Source organism: Pezoporus occidentalis, unplaced genomic scaffold (assembly GCF_034315485.1).
Source record: "Pezoporus occidentalis ecotype Australia unplaced genomic scaffold, CSIRO_AGI_Poc_V1 ctg12, whole genome shotgun sequence".
Taxonomy (NCBI): Eukaryota; Metazoa; Chordata; class Aves; order Psittaciformes; family Psittacidae; genus Pezoporus; species Pezoporus occidentalis.
In genome coordinates this window covers 8,672,493-8,691,344 of record NW_026912994.1, presented here as the reverse complement: position 1 = coordinate 8,691,344, position 18,852 = coordinate 8,672,493, and the positions used below count along the sequence as shown (strand labels likewise).

The following is an 18,852-nucleotide window of genomic DNA, read 5'->3' as shown; positions in this document are numbered from 1 at the left end:
GAGCCTGGGCACATCTCGGCTTCTGTCTGTTCCTCTACAAGAGCTGTAGCCCCAAAGAGGTGTAAGGTTGGGGGGTCTGCTGCAGTACAAACTGCAGGAGCTCTCTGTTCAGAGACTGCTAGGGATGCTGGTGTTCATGTACTTTAGCTTATGGCATGTTTTAATGATAATTCATTTGGCTTGAACTTTATAATTATGTACAAGCCTTGGTTTTTGTTTGTTTGCTTGTTTGTTTCATTTAAAAGTTTCTTAATGAAATGGTGTTCTATCTGCAAGTGCCTGTTAATTCAGCTTTCCAACTGTCTGCTTGCCAGTGTGGCTTGGCTCCAGTTGCAGGTAGAAGAAGGGTTGGAGCTGGGATGTCACTGCTGGGTGGGCCAAGAACGGAGAATGGAGAAGGACTCGCTGTGAACAAATCAGACAGCACGTGGTGCTTGGAAAATACAGATTCGGTAACAGCAAGGGGCTCTGCAGCTCCTCTGTTTTGCCCACTTTTTAGAGGGAGTTTTTGAAGCGAGTGTTAAATAATTCTTAAAGTGAAATCTTCAGGTTTATTGGGCATTTTGTTTCCTTGTTTTGGTTTTTTTTTAAGTATTGGCTTATCAGTATGAAAATGAGCATGTTTGAGCTTTCTTCAGCATATTTTTGAGGGGTACACTGGAAAATGGAAAAAGCTGTAATAGTGTAAGGCTGGTTCTGGTTTGTGGAAACAAATGCTTGCTCATCTTACAAATGTGAGAGCTTTTGAATAGGGATCTGTTATTTGCATTGCTGGGAGCACACAGCCTTATGGTGAGTCTGATACACAATAGCTAGAACAAAGACCCACCCAGCCCAAGTTAAAAGCATGTTAATGGGCATCGCTGTAGTGGGAATCTCATGCTGCTTTCTTCTTGAACTGTTCTTCTTACTTAAAAGGCAGCTAAAACATCCACTGTAGCATGTCTCCAGGCGCATGGTCACTCCAAAAAAGTGTTTAGAAGATTTTCTTCTGTAAAATTGTGAGCCTGTGATACAAGCTGTCTACCAGTTGGTTGTTGTGACATAGAAAGACTCCAAAAAGGCATGAAATGACAAAAAGTAACAGGATGCAGATGGAATTTAATCTTTCAGGCACATCCAGACACTGTTATCAGGTCTGTCATCTGTATTTAACATACCCAGATAGCTCTGGAGTGGTCTGCATAGACAGCTGGCAATTTAGTAGAGATTGTGATCTTCAGAAAATATGTGGCTGATGTCTTCTGTAATACTTGGTTTGGAAGTATTAGTGCCACCAGTCTTAAGTACAAGACTTGATGGGTGGGGAACATCTATCTATAGAGTAGGAAGAAGTTATTTGGTATCCAGCCTTCAGTCCCAAAAGAATCATGAAGGGATTGACAGTGGCCTGCTGTGGCATGATGAGCTGGGAAGGGGGAGATCACTGAACAAATCCCTTTGGCTTAGTGTTTGCTGGTGAACTGCACTTATGGACTGGAGGTTGGTTTGATGGCTGCTGGTATTTGGTGGGGTCCCCTGCTAACCCTGGAGGAGGAGGAAACATGCTCCAGTACTCTGGGAAAACTAAGCTGTTGTGAATTGGTTTTGTGAAATGGCAACACAATGTAAAGTGTTGCCATCGTAGTTCTCATAGTGTGTGATCTCACTGGTAATGCACCTGCCTAGCCACAAGTCTACATCAGACATAACAGTCCTTGGAGAGCAAAGTCGGTATTTCCTGAGCGTGTCCTGTGCACACCCTGCTTGGCTTCCGCCTGACTAGACCTTGGTGGTGAAGCATCATAACTCTGGATTAAAAATCTGAAGATTATGATGAGCTGTAGCAATGAGGTGGACTTCAATGAGTACTTGCAGCTCTTCCCTGAGAAAATATTTTGTAGCTCAAGGGCAGAACGTTTGGAGAGAGACTTCTGTTTCCTCCACATGTTGTGGATGCTTTCAGATTTAATCTGCAAACAGGCAAAATAGCAGGCATAAGGAGCTGAGCAGACCATTTGTTTTCTTGAGGTTTGGTCTGGTCTGAATAGATACTGAATGTTCTGTTAAAATGCTCTGCTGAGCATTGTTTCCTCTGTGTATTCTGTGAAATGGTTCCATGCAGCACAGAGATTCTGACAAGATGCAGCATCACCCCTTTCATGTAAGGAGCGAGTGTTTTGTTACATGATATTTACCTGTGGAGTATTAAGTCCATCTTCAAAAGTTTAACTTGAACTGAACACCTACAGAGCGTGAAAAGTCTTCCCTGTTAATCAGCAAAATTAGCTAAGGGGATATATAATTCCTTATTCTTTTTGCAGTGTACGAAGTCTGTTTAATTAGGCATCTGGGATTTGAATTATTAAATAACAGAACAGTTTCAATCTACTTTTCTACTGGTAAAGATCTCCAGAAGCCTGTTTTATTCCTTGGATTTCTAAATTATGAGCTTCAGAAACTCTTTGAACCTCAGGAGGGCGACTTGCTGGATCCAGGAGGGCTGAGAAATACAACTCTTATTCTAAGGTCCCCTGAGCACAGCAAGTCACTCCCCATTGTTTACATACCAGCCTCACAAGAATATGGAAATAAACATTAGGTTGTTGAAGCAAAGCAGAAAAAATATGGTTTTGGCCATGTCCCGTGTTGAAGCATCTGCTTGGTTTCATGCAGTGTAAGAATAAATCTTTTTGCTGCACAAAATACTGGGAGCAGTTCTCTGCTTTGGAGGTGAGATTGCGTGATCTGTTTTGAGGTTAAAAAAAAAGATAGAATAAAATAACAGTAGTTGCAGTTTGCCTGGGCTTGGGAAGGCCCACAGAGATGTGCACAGACCTAGCCAAGAGGCAGGAAGGGATAAAGAAGTGTCATCTAAGCAAAGTAGTAAAGAGTTGCAGAACTCCAATGGTCCATGGAGGTCTTCCACCTTCAAGGCAGTGAACAGGGAGCTGGGGAAGGGAGTAACATGGTCAGGCAGAGGTGCAGGCAGCCCTGGTCAGGGTGTCATTGTGGGCAGCAGGACGTAAGGGACTTGCTGACAAAGCCACCTGAACCCAGCAAGCTCCCAAAACACCTCTCAGCCTCAGGAGCAGTCCAGCTTTCCAAGCCCTCCTGACACCAGGGTAATGTGCTCTTGCTCCTGTTTGAGATTGGTACACTTCAAAAACCTTGTCAAATGGAGGGGTGGGTGGACAGGATGGGTGGATTTGATGACCCAAAATATTTCACCTTCCTAGGGCTGGGCTTATTCCAAACTTGTGTCTCTGGTAAAAGAATATGAACCAAAAGTGCTGAGAGGTGCAGTGGTTAAATTGAAACATGCTGTGGCAAGATTAAAGTAATCTTGTCCCTTACCAACCCTTAAGGTGCTTTGGGGCTTTATTTTTTATTTTTTTTTTCCAGGTGGCTGCAATCCATGCTCTCTCTATCTGTGCTTTAATAGAGAGATTTTCATATGCAGAAACATGTCAAGACACTATCGGGATAAACCATCCCATGTTGTGTTACAGCTCCCAAGGTCAAGATAAAATGTCAAGATACCTACAGTTGTCTTTCGGCTCAGATTTTATTTTTGTGGTGTCCTTGAATGTACTGAAAAAGACGTGGAGTAAATGTCCCTTAGGGAGAGCCCAGCAGTTCAAAGGGCCAAATCAAAATTTCTTACCCTTTCTGTGAGTCTTGTATGTCAAATGTGATGCAAATGAGAGTGACTTGAGTTGCCAAGACTAAGGCTAACATCTCTTTGGTTGGTGTTTAAAAATAATGGCACTATATAGGCATAGGAATGGCATATGAGGTCTGCCAGGTCAGAACAACACAACACTGCATCCCAATATTTTTGAGAAAACGCCTTGATGTCTTGACTCCATTGTGACTTTGCAGGGGATTAGGTGTATTTCACAGCTATGTGGTGGATGGCATTTAAAACTAAATCTTGCTGGCTCCGATGGCAGAGCCTAAACATTTCTATGAAGCTTCTCAGCCAAGGTCTGTAGGGGATTGAAACTCAGGAGAACTTGAGCAAGGAAACATATTCAAACAGAGCAGAATAATTGAACCAAAGCAATGCCTTTGAAGAGCTAATCAAGGACCAGAGATGATTCTTTGAAAGCAGCCCTTGGTCTGACTCAGAAACTTTGTCCAGTTACTTTGTTTTGTTCAGTTCGTTCATGGTCTTACCTGTGAAACAAGCCTTCCTATTGCCCAGGTAAAGCATCAGTCATGTACACCTGTGGGAGCAAGTGCTCTCTACCACTCCAGGTACAACTGCTCATAGTACCACTCACATTTAAGGGAAGGTGAGTGTGTCTAGCCCCAGTAAATAACGAGCACTGTGGTGATATCATTGTCTTATCAATGCTTTATTCTCTTGTCCCATCAAAGGTCCTTATCCACCCCTTCGTCAGTACTGAGTGGCGTGTTTGCTGTGGGGAAGGAGGATCTTGGTGGGTCAGCTGTAGTCCAGCATACCTCATCCGTCTGACACAGCACCTCCTCAGGGAACCTGACTGGACAGTTTCTGGAAATCTGTTAGTGTCAGTCCAATGATAAGACAGATAGCATCATCTTTTGTGTGGGGCACTGGGAGGCTGAGTACTTCTGAAATGAGTATATGTACGTGTGGTGTGTTTTTCCTGTGTGAGTGTGAGAACCAGTTTATAGGGAAAAGCAGAAGACATTGTTTAGTGTGTGTTGAGAGATGTTTTGTGGCAATGGCAGTGGAGGGTATGCCTCTCCCTTTTCCCTTAACTGAGAAAAGACTCTGTTGTTGCTTTTTCTTTTCTCCTTTTTTTCCCAAATGGCAATTGATTATCAAGGAGGTTTATCTTTTCCTAAAGTTGAGTGGATTTCTGATGTGATTGCGCAGAGGTAGTGGTGGTTGGAGCCCTGCTGTTGCCTCGCTCATAGGAGGTGCTTCATGAGAGTGCAAAACACTTTTGAGGTATGATTTCCCATAGCATGCTAATCCAGTGAAGTGCTGTAGACTTACTTGCTGGCTCTGTTCGAATCCATAATGCAGCACCATCTGTCAAACCGTGGGGCATAATGAAAGTGTTAATGAATGTACATATATACCCTCCCACGCAGCTGCAAGTTGAATGACTTAAAAGTTGAGGCAGAGGGTTTAGACAGAGCATAGAAGGAACCAGGCTTAGGGTATCCTGATGCAGGTCTGTGCTGAAACTATTGGGTGGGTGAGGGGTGGACAGGGGTCTAAAGCTGGGTCAACTGACCTATAGGGTGCTTTCAAAGATGTGTTGATTTTCAGCTGCTGCTCACCAGTATATGGAATAATCCCCTTGTGACACCCGAGAAGAAACTTTCAACAGGAAAGCACAGGTACTGCGCAGCACTGGCTGGGACCCCAGTGCGTCTTTTCCAGTGGGGTATCCTCATAGAATGCTTCTCTCTGGTACTGGCAGGGTGAATGCACTCAATAGGAGGGAGGGTTTGAGTCATGCATAGGTAAACTCTGTTCCTCAAGGGTGGTTTGGCCAGTTGCCTGCTGGTCTGAGTGTCAGGGTGTGCATTTGCCACCAAGAGGGTTTGCCCAGGCTGGGAGGGAGCTGACAGCCAAGGAGGTAGACAAAGAGCAGGGCTGAGAAGAGGCACCAGGGCTGGCCTGGCACATTGCTGGAATGCTGGCAGTCCTGCAATGCAGCCTGTACTCAGGCGGGTTCATGGGGACATTATGACTGTGTAGAGCTGTACATCACCATATGCAGGGCAGAGGAGGTGGCCATACACCCCCTCCATCCTGCTCCTCACCCTGGTACCCAGCCCCAAGCTCTGCTCACTCTCCTCTGTCAGACAAGCCTGTTGGATTTGCCAAGTATGGAGTCGCCTCTCTAGCATGTTGTGCGTAAATAAGAGGCTCATGCTCTTGGTGGACACTGTGATGAGCCTGGAAAAAATTACTGTTATGGGTCCTGGGCCAGTGATGAGATCTTGGAGTATTCCAAGTGACAGAGTGATGATATGGACCCAGAAAATGGCTAGAAAATAGCCTTCAATGCAGTTCTCAGATTTAGAGTCATGAAGTTATACCTAAAATCTGCCAAGTTCCTATTTAAGTAAACCTAAGAGATCGTGTCTATATGAGTATGGGAGATGGCTGTTCCTTCATCTTCTGAAGACCATGCTGGTGAAGCTTTACTAAAGCTCCAGTGTCACAGGCTAGCATGCTTTGTGCTCTACTGTATTTGTAAATCAGTATGAAATGGGCTGTGGGGAACCAGGAGGACTGCCCTCAACCCAGGAGCCTAGGAAGATTGACAGCCCTGTGCCCTGGGGTGTAGAAGTGTTGCATAAACATCTGTGCTATCTCATAGCTCACAGGTAATTCCAGGGAACACTGTGATGTGGAAAGGGAATGGGTGATCTGTTTCTCCATACATTATGGACAACATATGTATGTCTTTTTTTCCTAGAAAGAACATAGTCATGAGTTAAGTTTTGGAGAACGTGTGTGGTAGAGGACAGGCTTTGGAAATAACCTGGAGATCCCCACTCTTCTCACTTTCCTGTGTCTGCCACAAGAGAGGGAGCATCCACCTGGGACTTGATAGCATTTACCCATCCTCTCATGGAAATGCTATTACCAGGGACCTTCACAGCCTTCAGCTCTCTACAGCTGTCTGAAGAGATGCAAAATGTGTTTGCCAGGAGGGAAGGGAGTCTTTAAAAAGCTATTTACATCCCAAAAGACAGCTGGTAGCAACACTGGAGATGTAAAAAACATTAAATATGGAATTGAGCCTGACTAGAAGACAAGCTTGGAGCTAAATGCATTGACTGATTTTCAGGAGGGTGACTGGAATGAGATGGCCCTGTACCCTTTCTATTCATAAACTACCTCCAAAGCAGCCATAGGTGCCATGTAGTCTGTGCATTGACTCAACCCTGTGCATGACATGATGTGTGTAAGACTGCAGTGCAACAAGCCATCAAAAAGCTGGGTGGATGGATGGGTGCCCCCCTTGTTTTGGCAGGGGGATGCTGGGCCATGGTGGGGAAGGTGGGGCGGAGCTGTGAAGCTGGTCCATGCTGGGCAGTTCTTGGTGCTGCTCAGGATCCCCCCACAGCCCCATGCTATGGTATATGAATTCATTGCATGGACCACTTCTGACTGCCCAAGGCAATGCTGGCCAAGGCCAGGAGAACTGTGCCATGCACATCTGGCTGCATCACCAGCAACCGGGCCGTGTGCAGGCAGGAGAGCATCTGGCTGCAGAGCGCTGCTGTAGCACTGGTTCATTGCTTTGGAAACCTTACAGAGCAGCAAAGCGACCCAGGGCAGTAGATTTGGGGTCTTTTTATTGGTGTGTCAGCAGGCTGGGATGTGTAGGAGGGAAGCTGCCCATTTCCAGGGATTGTGTGAGCAGGAAGGGCAGCTATTGGAATTCGAAGCCACTTCCTCCACTATAAATTTGTTCTTGTGTTATCTCTGGCTGGGCAGGGCAGGGGAACATCTTGGCTATCTGATTTTTTGCTACAGTATGTTTAGGTCAGCTTCATCAGTTCCATGATAGCATAGGAGAGGCATTCCTGGCCTCACGAGCAAAGAATTTTCAAGATTAATACCAGGAATCTGTCATCCCCTAATGTTTCCTGAGAGAATTGGAAAGAAATGAGTATAGAAAAGGATGGTGGATTTAAATACACAAGATGTGATGGAAGTAAAAGTAGCTGAGCCATCTGCTTCTTCAGGCTCCAGTTAATGTGCAGGGATACTCTCATTTCATGTGTTGGCAAAATACTTGGATCAACCTGCAGTGGACACTCCTAAACTGGCAACCATGTAGTTTTAATCAAGGTCTGAGTGATACAGGAATGAATCTTGTGTAACTACTTTCTGGTCACGTATCCTTATTCTCTTACAAAACTGTAACTCTGCAGATGACCCAGATCTGACTTGAGTGTTGTTTTTAATTTAAAAAATAAAAAAATAAAAAATTCTGGCTTCTGTATCCAACTGTTGGCTTGTCAGCGTGACAGGAATCGTCTTATGTATTTTGAAAAGGGCACTACATCACTGAGAGAAGTGGGCTGAAGATTAATGGAGTTGTGGGAGGTGGAGGAGGAGTTGGGGGAGGGAAGCAGAGTTTGTTCCAGATGACATTTGTCAGTATGATCAATGCATGCTGTGCTGCATTTGCATACAGATCAGGACACGGACAAGCATGTGCTTCCATGTAAATAGGAGTGAACCTGCAGCCCAACCTGGCCACTGGAAAGCTGCTGCTCAGTGCTACAGCAAGGGCTCCTTATTAGCGCTTAAGGATTCACAACGCAGAGAGATGGGGGCCGCCTACCACCTAAGCAATTTTCACTGACGTGGCTTTTTATTAGTATTATTTCTTCAGACTATAATTCCATGTTTCCTGAAATAACAACCAAGTATTCATCAGGCAGCTACTGCCTTTAGCTGCCTTTTGTGTGAATCTGAAGTGCTTCATTACTCCCCTGGTGCGTTTTCTTTCTCTTACAGTAAATCTGAGCAGCATCTGTGTGGTGGGGGTGGTGATACGATCTTAGGTTGAAAAGGAGAAAAGGTCTGGCTGGCACAGGAAGCCAACGAGGAGCTCAGAGAGCATAGCCTTCAGGGTTCAGCATCTTTTTGCACTGGAGGAGAATTCACAGGCCACTTCCAGGGTTCACAGCTACATCCCCCAGATTCAAAACCCAACCAGTTGCAGCTCTTTATTGCTGGGTTGAGGATTTTCTTTTTAAACAACAGTTGGATTTTGGCCTTATTTTTTTCTCCTCTTTAGTAGCACTCTTGATAGTGCTTTGATCATTGCTCCAAAAGGAAATGCCTGTAATTTCCTGTGCAGGTCTTGCCAGGTGCTGGGCTCCATCAGATCTCCTGGAAGCTGATGGGAGTTGAGAGCACTCTCACCTGATAGGATCCACCTTATTAGAAAACCTCAGAGAGTTGAAATTTCACTTGTGTTTTTAACAACTTAATGCCATAACTACAAAGGGCATTAGGCTCTGGCTTCCCGCATGACAGATATCTTCCATGATGACTTCCCACTGAAGACCAGCTTTTGCTTGGTGTGTTCTTTTTGAGGCATTGACCAGGCAGGAAATCTGCTAGACTGGAGGAAACCTGGCTAAGAGTTAATCATCTTTCTTTAATAATTGGTAGTGGTTGTTCATACACCTTTTGCTCTCAAAAAGTTTGGGACACAGTCATGCCTACTTGAGGGAGAAATTCCTGGAGTTCATTCAGTCCTCATCAGTATAACTCGGGGGAAGCAGCTACCTCCTAAAAGGGCATGTCCTGTGTTTCAAGAGTTTTCAGTAGCTCCCAGCCCAAGGGATTGCCTACAACGCATAAGACTGAACTATTTTTGTACCTGGCAAGCGTCTCTGGGTGTGTTGTGGTGGTTGTGTGGCTGCAGCCAGCAGTCTGCAGGAGGAACAGCGAGGGAAGTGTTCAGATCTTGTAGTGTTTCAGCCCTTGAGGCATTGCATGTTGCTGCTAATGCTTGCAAAGTGGCCAGGTAAAAGGGCGTAATTGAGTGAGCTGTGGCTAGAGGAAGAGTTATTAATTGCAACCATAGGAGTAGTTGGCAGCCTTGGTGGCCGATAGTCTTCCTCAGCCTCAAGTGAGGTTGGTGTCCTCAGGTACACAGAGCTCCGGCAGGGTGTATGCGAAGAGCTATCCATGGGCCAAACCAAGTCAATGATAGAAAAATTCCTTTGGCCATGGGCTGGTGGAATTGGTCAGCATACATGCATACACTGAAGTATATGCTGAATCTAAACCTCAGCCTATTGCTATAGTGGATGCAGGCTCCCTAAAGTTGTTGGTGTTGGAGTGCTGCAGCAGAGGAGGAGGGATCTGGTGGTTCCCACGCAGATCCTGCTGCAGCTTTTTCTCGAGGTTTCATAACATATTTAAGCAATTTCTGTTGTGTGTTGCCATGGAGACGGTAAATCACTGCCATGTGGGCTTCTCTGTCAGGGAGCCAGTGTTTTAATTGCACTAACCTCCCCTGCACATTCAGGGCTTGGCTCTGAGCTCGTTTACCTGCTGTAATGATTTTGCCCTGGGAGCTCTGCCTTAAGGAGAGCAGAGCTGGAACCTGGTTTAGGGGTACTTATACATCAGATATCTGGAGTTGATTTTATTATTGTCATATGTGGCCATACCTCTGCCCAGATGAACAGAAACTACGATGATTTACACAATCTGAAATCTGTCCTACTTACATTCAGGGCAAGTGTTGCAGTGAGGATAGGGATTAGTTACACAACCTACATCTTTTGGTGACCTGTTGGGGCTTGGTGGTCCAGTCACACAAACCAAGCTGAATTTCTCCATCTTTGGTGTCTTTATGTTGCTTAGCTGCTCCAAGGCAATAGCTCTTCCACTCCATTCCCATGCCCAGAGAGGTAAATGGGGTTTTATGCAGTTTATTCTGCCTCTATAAAAAAATACCAATTTTGCAGAAGAGGCTCAGCCCCGATAATAGTCTTGGGTCAGCATTTCCCTTTTCTCTTTGACATCTGGCTGAGGACCAGACACATTTCTGACTGTGTCAGCATTACTGGCTTGTGCTATCAGGACACAGGTCTTGCCAGCGCGTATGAAGACAGTTGTATAAATCAGCCTCCTTCCAGTGACTTAACCAGAGCCCTGACAGCATTCATCAGTGTAGGGTATGAATCCTTCTTTTGGCTCCTTCAAAATAAACTATATAAGTTGTAAGATGATTATCATCAGAGCTTATTAGTGTATTACCACATGCTGCTTTGTATTCAGACAATGGATAAAAACATCTGTGCTTCATTTTTCTCACTCAGATCTACAGCAAACACGCTTATTCTTGCTCCCATCTGAGGAGGACTCTGTCAGTACTCTGGCCAAAAACACTTGAAAATCAGCCCAAGTCTTGTGCACTTGCCTCTAGCAACATAACCAGCCGCCATGGAAGCTGTGCACACCTTTGTGAGTGTTTAATGTTTTCCAAAAGGTAACATATGTTGATTTTAAGGCTTGATTTATTGGCTGGTTTAGATGATAATCTTGTCAAGGCATGAGCTATCTTCTTGCTATGGTTATCAGGGCAGATGGAGGTGTAGAGGGATTAAAGTACTTGGCTTTCAGAGGGTTTGCATTACATACCTGCATGTTGAGAGCACAGGGCCTGCCATCTCAGTAAAAGGAGGAGTGTTTCCATGAGCAGTAGAAACAGCCTTATAGAAACATCTAATCTTGCTGCCTTTTGACACTCAATAGAAGTTTTTGTCTGTTCATGATAGCATCACCTAAAATACAGGGCGTTGTGCTCAACAAACCAGCCTACTGTTCTTTAATTTTACTTCTTTTTTCTTCCCAGTTCTTGCTGTTCTCCCCAGGCTACATAATATTCAGCCTGGTGGCTTAGATGTTTTCTATGACAGTACAACCCAGTTCAACCCATAAGCATGTTGGACAGAGTCACTGTTTGTACAATGGGCTAAATATTATCCTAGTACTTTGAGAAGCGTTTCATGCAAGATAAGCTCAAGGCTTCTTAGGAGTGAGTTGAAGGGACTGGTACAAAATGTCAGTGAAAATGTAACACTTGTCTGCCAAGCAGTAGCTTGTGGTTTTGTGATGAGGTCAAAAATCCTGCACAAACGGAGTTTGGTTTTCACATCCGCAGCCTGTCCCCTTCCATGTTAGTAACAATCTGTCTTTCATACCGCCTGGCCAGAGCTGCTCTGCCATCTAGAGAAGGATGGGATGAAATCTTGGCCACAGGCAAAGTAAAAAATTGTCATCACAATGTTGGGGGGGAGGGTTAGTGTTTTAGCCAGGGTCTGTATCCTAACAAGCCTGTGTGAGGACTATCTGACCTGAGCAGGATTACACAGAAAAACTTGGTCTTTCAAGCAAAAAATGATAAAATTAGTTAAAATTCCTACGTTTCTATGCAGCCAAGCATGCTGCTTGCTGATGTATGATCTTGTAAATATGTGAAAATTGCTTACTGTGCCAAAATTCAGGGTGAGAAACCTTTCCTTGGGGTTATGATGAGGAACTGCAGTAAGCCTGGTTGAGACCTCAGCTGGTGCTTTGTCTCATTCTCTCCATTCTGCAGCTCCTGCTTACAGTGGAAATTCTTGTTGTTGTCAAGAATTCCCTCCAAAGATAGTTTAGAAACAAGCATACTTAATCGTGTTTCTTCTTGCTCTGAAGATATTGGCTTGCCTCAACTAGGAGAAGAAGCCTTTGCAGTTCTTACTAGCCTCAGTGATCTCATCTTTGTGATCACATTCTTTCTCTGTCTATAGGGTTTTCTTTCCAGAGAAGAAACTAAGGCAGTTCCTATACATGTGATTCAAGGAGAATTGGGATGCCAACAGTTTATGGAGATTCCCTCAGTGCAGCCAGCCCAGGGCAGTCTTCATCCCCCCTTAGCACTGATCCCAGCCAGCGTCTGCAGCCCAAAGAAAGAGCATGAGAAAAAACAAAATGGATGCGAGCAGCTGCCTGCAGAAAGTGTCACCACAGCTGCTCTCGTGCTGGAAGGCTTGTGTCAGGAAAACCAACACCAAGGAAATAGCTGCCCTCTTTTATCCTTATCACTAGTGCTGCCTGCGGGCGGGTGGAGGGCACTGCCTGCCTTAGCATATGTAGGAGAGTGCTTGCCTAGCTTCTTAAACAAGCTGTCAGGGCTGCTGGGTGATGAAACAGGCTGTTCAGCAATGACTGCCCCTTCTTTCTCCACACACGTGTGCCGTTGCCCAGTTGCAGCCAGTGAATATTTTTCTGCTTTCTTGTTAAGAGTCAGTTCCTCCCTGGCTCACCCAGGATGGGGGAGCAGCGTGGCTGTGCTGCAGGGGAAGCTGCTCTCCTGACTCTTTGGGCTGTGTCATAGCCACAGAAACCAGCCTTCCTGCCACAGCAGGGTTGGGGCTATTGAAAAAGAAAGAAAGGCAAAACAAAAGACACTTGTTGTTCCTGGCCTGCTGCCACCTAGTTTTTATTACTTGAAGATAAAACAGAAGAGAGCAGCTAAGTGCATTTTTGTCTGCCGCAGAGCCAGGATTGGACCTTTAACTCCAATTTCATCCATCACTGCTGGTTCTGCATGTGGGTCTGACACCAGGATGCTTGCTGTACCCTGTGAATGAAGCGCCATTTAATGCCTGCTCTACCCTAGGCTAAGCAGTCAACAATAGCAAGGCTGTGGCTTATCAATGGGATTTGGTCACTGACAACTGGAAGTTATCTGGAGCTTGAAAACTCCGCTGAGCCAGGCTGATTTTTGGCATGGCCATGTGGGCACAGCCCATATGGGAAAGGTATTTAGATGATAAAAGTTCTGCACTCGCATCTGTGGCAGTTAGGGATGCTTGTAGATGAGGCAGGAGTAGACTGAACCACAGTGGTGGGGTTGTCTGCACTTCTAAGTGGTGGGTCTGAGTTGTGGTAGAGCTGGTGGGGAGCATAGGTGCTGCCACTCCTGTCCAAAAGGACTCTGGATGTCAGTGCTGCCTTCATCCTTGCTTCTTAGGCAGCAGGTAAAAGCAGCCTTGTGCATGTTGTCCTCTTTTTGTTGCTTATGGGTGATCAGAGATGATCTCTTTCTTCAGCAGGTCTAGCACGCTGGAAGCATGGCTACAAGTGCCGTTCCTAGCGAAAACCTCCCCACATACAAGCTGGTGGTAGTTGGAGATGGTGGCGTGGGCAAGAGTGCTCTCACCATTCAGTTTTTCCAGAAGATTTTTGTGCCGGATTATGACCCAACTATTGAAGACTCCTACCTGAAGCACACGGAAATAGACGGGCAATGGGCAATTCTTGATGGTAAGCAAACTACACTCATCGTCCCTCTTCCCTTACAGTTGAGCATAAGTGCAAATAGACCTCAATGCCTTCCACAGCATATTGTGCGCCTGTGCTCCTCCTACTCTTCTGTGGGCTGCCAGGAATTTCAGTGCAAACTGGCCTGTGAGCTGCAGTGTGTGGTCTGCAACTGATCTCCAACAAAACTTCTGCTTCCAGTTGCTTTGGTTCCAGTTCTGCACAGAAATGTTTCTAACAGAAGTGTAAAAACCTATAGATCATCATAGACATTTGGGGTAGGTTTCTGCAAAAGATGAATTATAGCACTGTGAGGTAGCTCTTGCTAATGGTACTTCATTGTGGTTAGGCTCATCCCTTGGGAAATAACACTGAGTGGGTAACTGAATGGGAAAGATAACCAGAAAGAACATTTAATCAAAGCTGTCATCCACTGACAGTGAAGAATTGTAACACCTCTTAACTCCCATCATTCAGGCATGGTGTTTTCATATCTAGTTACCTTTTTCATTTAACTACGGGTAGGGTAGCAGCGTGGAGAATTGCTGCAACCAAGATCTTTCAGTTCTTTGAAGAAAAACTGCTTTTTTAATCTCTCTCTTTTTTTTTTTTAAGGCACCTAAAACCCAAGAAAACCCCAACCGGCCAATACCCCCCCCCCCCAAAAAAAAAAAAAATCTTGATTCTGCAGATGAGGAAAATCCCTTATATTACCTAAAGCTATAACTTACTAGTTTGTGCTACAAGACTGACCATAGCCATAAGGGGAATGTTGCTGTTAAATGTTACAAGTTTTATTTGGTTTTATGCAACAGTTAGGTAGTTCATCAAAGCAAGCATTTTGTGCCTTAATTACCTAGGTGCATGTATGTGGCCACTAACACAACTGAACTAAATTTAACCTTACTTGGATCAAGGTCCTACCCTCCACCCTTTTGTCAGCAAGGTGCTGAACATTTTTGGTGTCTCTGCATATGTATCATTGGTGTGTGGGGACAGAAAACTGGGGGAATGACATGGGCGGTGGAATGTGGAGGCTGGTCGGGTTTCCTGTATAGACCACAAGCTTGGTCTGTATACTTGACATCTTGGTTGTGCTCTTAAGTACAAAGCCCAAATGTGTCTCTTGTTTTAAACTGCATCAGAGAGACCTGTACTCAATTAACCATCACATAATGTACCTGTGCACCTCTTTTTTAAATGCCAGTATTGTATAAAAGAAAAATCCAGTCCTGCTGTAAATGAAAACCATACTTTCCTTTTAGTCCAGAATCCAGCCCTTTAAGAGGAGCAATCTTTATCTTTGCTGGTATGCTCCATGACCTGATCTAACAGTGCCAGGTGCTGTACACATTGGTGTTGGCACAGCCTGAGTTTGGTAAAACAAACAAAAAAAACAAACAAAAAACCCCAACAGCAGTAAACAACCCTGACTTGGGTGGGAGTGGGAAAAGAGGTTGTTTTCCAACAAGCAGTAACTTAACCCTTTGTTTTAATGGAAAAGCCTTTCTTTTGCTCAGAAGGGGCTTAGTGGCTGCCTTTGGGCTGAACTGAATTCAGCTGTGGCCTTGAATGGCATGTTGGGAATCCCTGACTTTCGGAGTTCATATACCCACAGAAGCAAAACTGCAGCTTCTCCTTCTCTTTCTTACTGCTTGAGATTTTGAACAATCAGAACTTTGGAAGAAAGACAGTATTCTTGCTTGGAAAAACACGTGAGCCTTTACTATCTGTCAGGTAGAAATAGGTCATAAAGACTATCATGTGTGTCTTCTGCCACAGCTTATTGGCTTTGGATCTAGGCCATCCTCAGATGTCACTATATACTTGGACAGCTGCTCTTGTTGTGGTTACACATGGTTGCATGAATCCCTTATGGTATAAAATTAGGGACAAACATGATAGGAAGGGTGGAGGTGCATCATAATAAATTCTAGACTTCCCAGTTGTCCTTTAAGACCAAGTCCTTTCATGCAGTCCTCGGTAGGAAGCAGAAGCTGCCACTGCCAAAATAAGAGCAGTTTTAGACACCCAGACTACCAAGTGAGGATATAGCGTGAAGGGCTCCCTAAGTTTCTGAGTTTTCAGAAATAGTTATGAAAAAAACAAATAACAAATACATTGGCATCCAACAACTTAAAGCCAACCAAACAAACAAACCCCAAACCCACAGCCCACCCTTTTCCAGGCTGTTGCCTGAGCAGTTCCGTAAAAAGCATTTCTGGCATTTGGTATCTGCACCAGCATTATGTTGTGAAAAAACCCTTGTGCTAGCCAGCTTGCATAAAGCATTTGGCTTCTCTCCATGAAGACCTCCACCCACTAACATTCAATAGCACTAATTGGCAGTGCGATGAAATGTTTTATTTGCATTTTTTTTCCTTTGCTGAAATCTCTCACTGAAAGTAGAATGGAATAGGCTTTTATTTCAAATTTGAGACCTTGGAGCCAAACATATGTTCAAACTTTCACGTATTTGCTCACTGGCTTGGGCATGTCTCTGTGTCTTATTTTCTCACCAAAGAAGAGTCTTTGATACTTCCCTGTCTCCCAGAAGACTGTGGGACCTGCGCTTGCTGTGTTCAAGGCCAACACTACACAAAAATACTTTATTCTTGGCCTTACATCAGTTTTATAAGACCATTGATGCAGTGTTTGGAGGACAAGTGTTGTAGAGTGGAACAGGGCACTTAACCTGAATGAGGGCACAGGCAATTTGTGCCTAGCCCATTTTTTCAGTTGCTACCACCCCAAATGAGGCTTTAAGATCAGCCTCCAGTTTTCTCAGCATATGTTATCTTCATTTATTCCCGGCTATTCATGCTGCAATCAACATGGTGATGTGCTTGGTTAAATGCATTCACACGCAGGTGCTGTATAGACACATCAGGTCAGAATCAAGTGGGGGCCAGGGTTAATCTACTTTGATCCAATTGAGTTGCCGTCATTAATTTTGTACACTCTTCTCTGTGTGCAGGCTAACTTAGCAATTAGCAAATGATGGCTTGGCTGCAAAATGCCAGTCTGGAATTAATCATCTGGGCATGAAGACAAAAGTGGAATACCTTAGTAAGGCAAAAAAATCCCAATGGTTCAAAATCCTTACGGCTTGTAAACCACACAGAAATAAAAAGGTGTCAAGGAAGAGGAGAGGAAGAGATGGTCGGAAGGACATGGCTTGGGCTTATTGATGAATTGGGCTAAATTCTTTGCTGTCAGTAGGGCTGTGCCAATTGGTACCAGCAAAGCAAGAAATTGTGCCTGTGCATTGATGGAAGGAGGCTGTAGTCTTCCTCCTCTTCCCTTTACTTCGCCTAGTTTGATTTAGATTAAACTCACTGCCTGGAAGTTGTTTTCCTGCTCCTGAGCTTCAGTTTTTCACTGTGTTTCTTTTCTTCCCAAGTCCCCCTCTCTGTCCCTGGGGATTCATGCATTGGGCTAGATCTGCTGTGCAGATTTGCACAGTTCTTTTGCTGTGCAAAAAAAAAGTTTGCTGTGCAGTTCTTGCATTGGGCTAGATCTGCTCTGGTGGGCAGCCCTGTGGAGTAACACCAAGCACCATTACTTCTGCCAGGCTCCCTTGTGTTTCCCATGCATCTTTTTGCTGCTAGTCATCCCAGGACAGGCTGTCTGCTTTTCTCCTCAGGAAGCTTGGGAACAATTCAGCCAGGAGGCCAGAGGGAGATCAAAGGTCACTTCAGACTTGCAGGCAGAAGGGTTGGTGTGCAGCTTTCTTTCTTTCCTTTTTTTTATTTAAACTCTGGGTAGCATCATTGAAAGAATTAAAATTCAAATGAAGTTTGTACTTGAATTCTTTTATTTGTGTGTACAGTATTTTTCCTCCCTTAATTGCTGGGATTTTGCAACCTTGGAAGAGCGGGTTTTGTCTTGGGTTGTGGGATTTTTTTCCTGCCAGGAAAATTTTGATGTTGCAACATGGAAAACACAAGGCTTTGAATACTTGCCCTTTGTTAGAGAAAGAGCTCCTTTAAGGGCTCGCATCTTTATTCTGTTTATTGATGTGTAAGTCTTTCTTCTGAAGGCCCCTCTTCTTTTTCCTTAAAGAAAGGGCAAGAATTCAAGTACTTGGGATTTCCATGTTATAACATCGGTGTATTTAGTTAGGGCACAGAAGAAGGGCTCATAAAAGCCCCAGTGTTTCCCATCACATGTTTTTGCCTCAGGAAAGCTCTCATTCCTGGACCAGTGTGGGCAGTGTGACTGTATCTGGAAAGGAGCAGAAGTATCAGTGACCAGGTGAAGCACCTGCCTCACCTTCAGCAAAGCATGGCAACCTCATACCTCTTCAGGATGACTTGGAGTGGGGGAGTACAGAATATAAACCATGGCCCCTGCACTCTAACTGCTCATCACCCAGAATACTCATTCCTCAGCTGAAGTGAATGGCTGATGGGCGTGTCCTCTCCCACTGCACTGCTGATGAAGGAAAATGAAAACTGTGATGATGACTTTTTGTTAGCCTGAGACTTGTTAGTTTGACTTGTCAATTCAAGTTAAGTTTTCCCTTGAGCTTCACTATCAAGGTGCAGAGCAACTGGGGATGGAGTTTCTCTCTGTCCTCACCTTTAGAAGAAGAGCTGCCATGCCAAGAGGAAAGCAAGACTAGGAGAAAGAAGCACTATGAGTCCAGCTCTGTAACCTGTGGTCCCCTGGCAGTGCTGCATTCCCAGGTCTGCTCTTTGCTCCAGGGATTTTTCCTGTATTTCGTATTAAGAGGTCAAAGAAGCAGAAGACACCTGGAGTTGCTCCTTTGTGCAGCTCCTCTCCCTGACACTGTAAACTCGGGTTCCTATCTGCCTGCTGACCCATCCAGGCCCTTAACGGGTTACGCATGTGCTGGACTTATGTAGCCAAAGGGATTTCATTGGAGACTGCTTGCAGAAACCAAGTTGTACACATTGTGCTTGCCTTTCCGAGCATGAGATTGAGGTAGGTGCTAACAACTGTGTCCTGGACACTGAAAGGCAAGGCACTTGAGGAGCCACACTGAGCTGCTTTCAGGGCTGGCTGCAGCATTGTGCAGTTGCTGCTTGGAACGG

The 18,852-nt window shown here is 44.8% G+C and overlaps 1 protein-coding gene across 2 annotated transcripts in view; it reads left to right on the top strand.

Moving 5' to 3' along the window:
- The window catches only part of MRAS (muscle RAS oncogene homolog), a 38,399-nt gene that overhangs the window by 6,960 nt on the left and 12,587 nt on the right, over nt 1-18,852 (top strand). The window contains exon 3 of one of the 2 annotated variants that reach the window (XM_062607151.1): nt 13,585-13,795. In XM_062607151.1, the coding sequence (XP_062463135.1) occupies nt 13,603-13,795 (193 nt within the window). In that variant the 5' untranslated portion in view covers nt 13,585-13,602. Of the gene's footprint in view, nt 1-13,581; nt 13,796-18,852 lie in introns of both variants that reach the window. The other variant, XM_062607152.1, reaches the window with a different exon arrangement.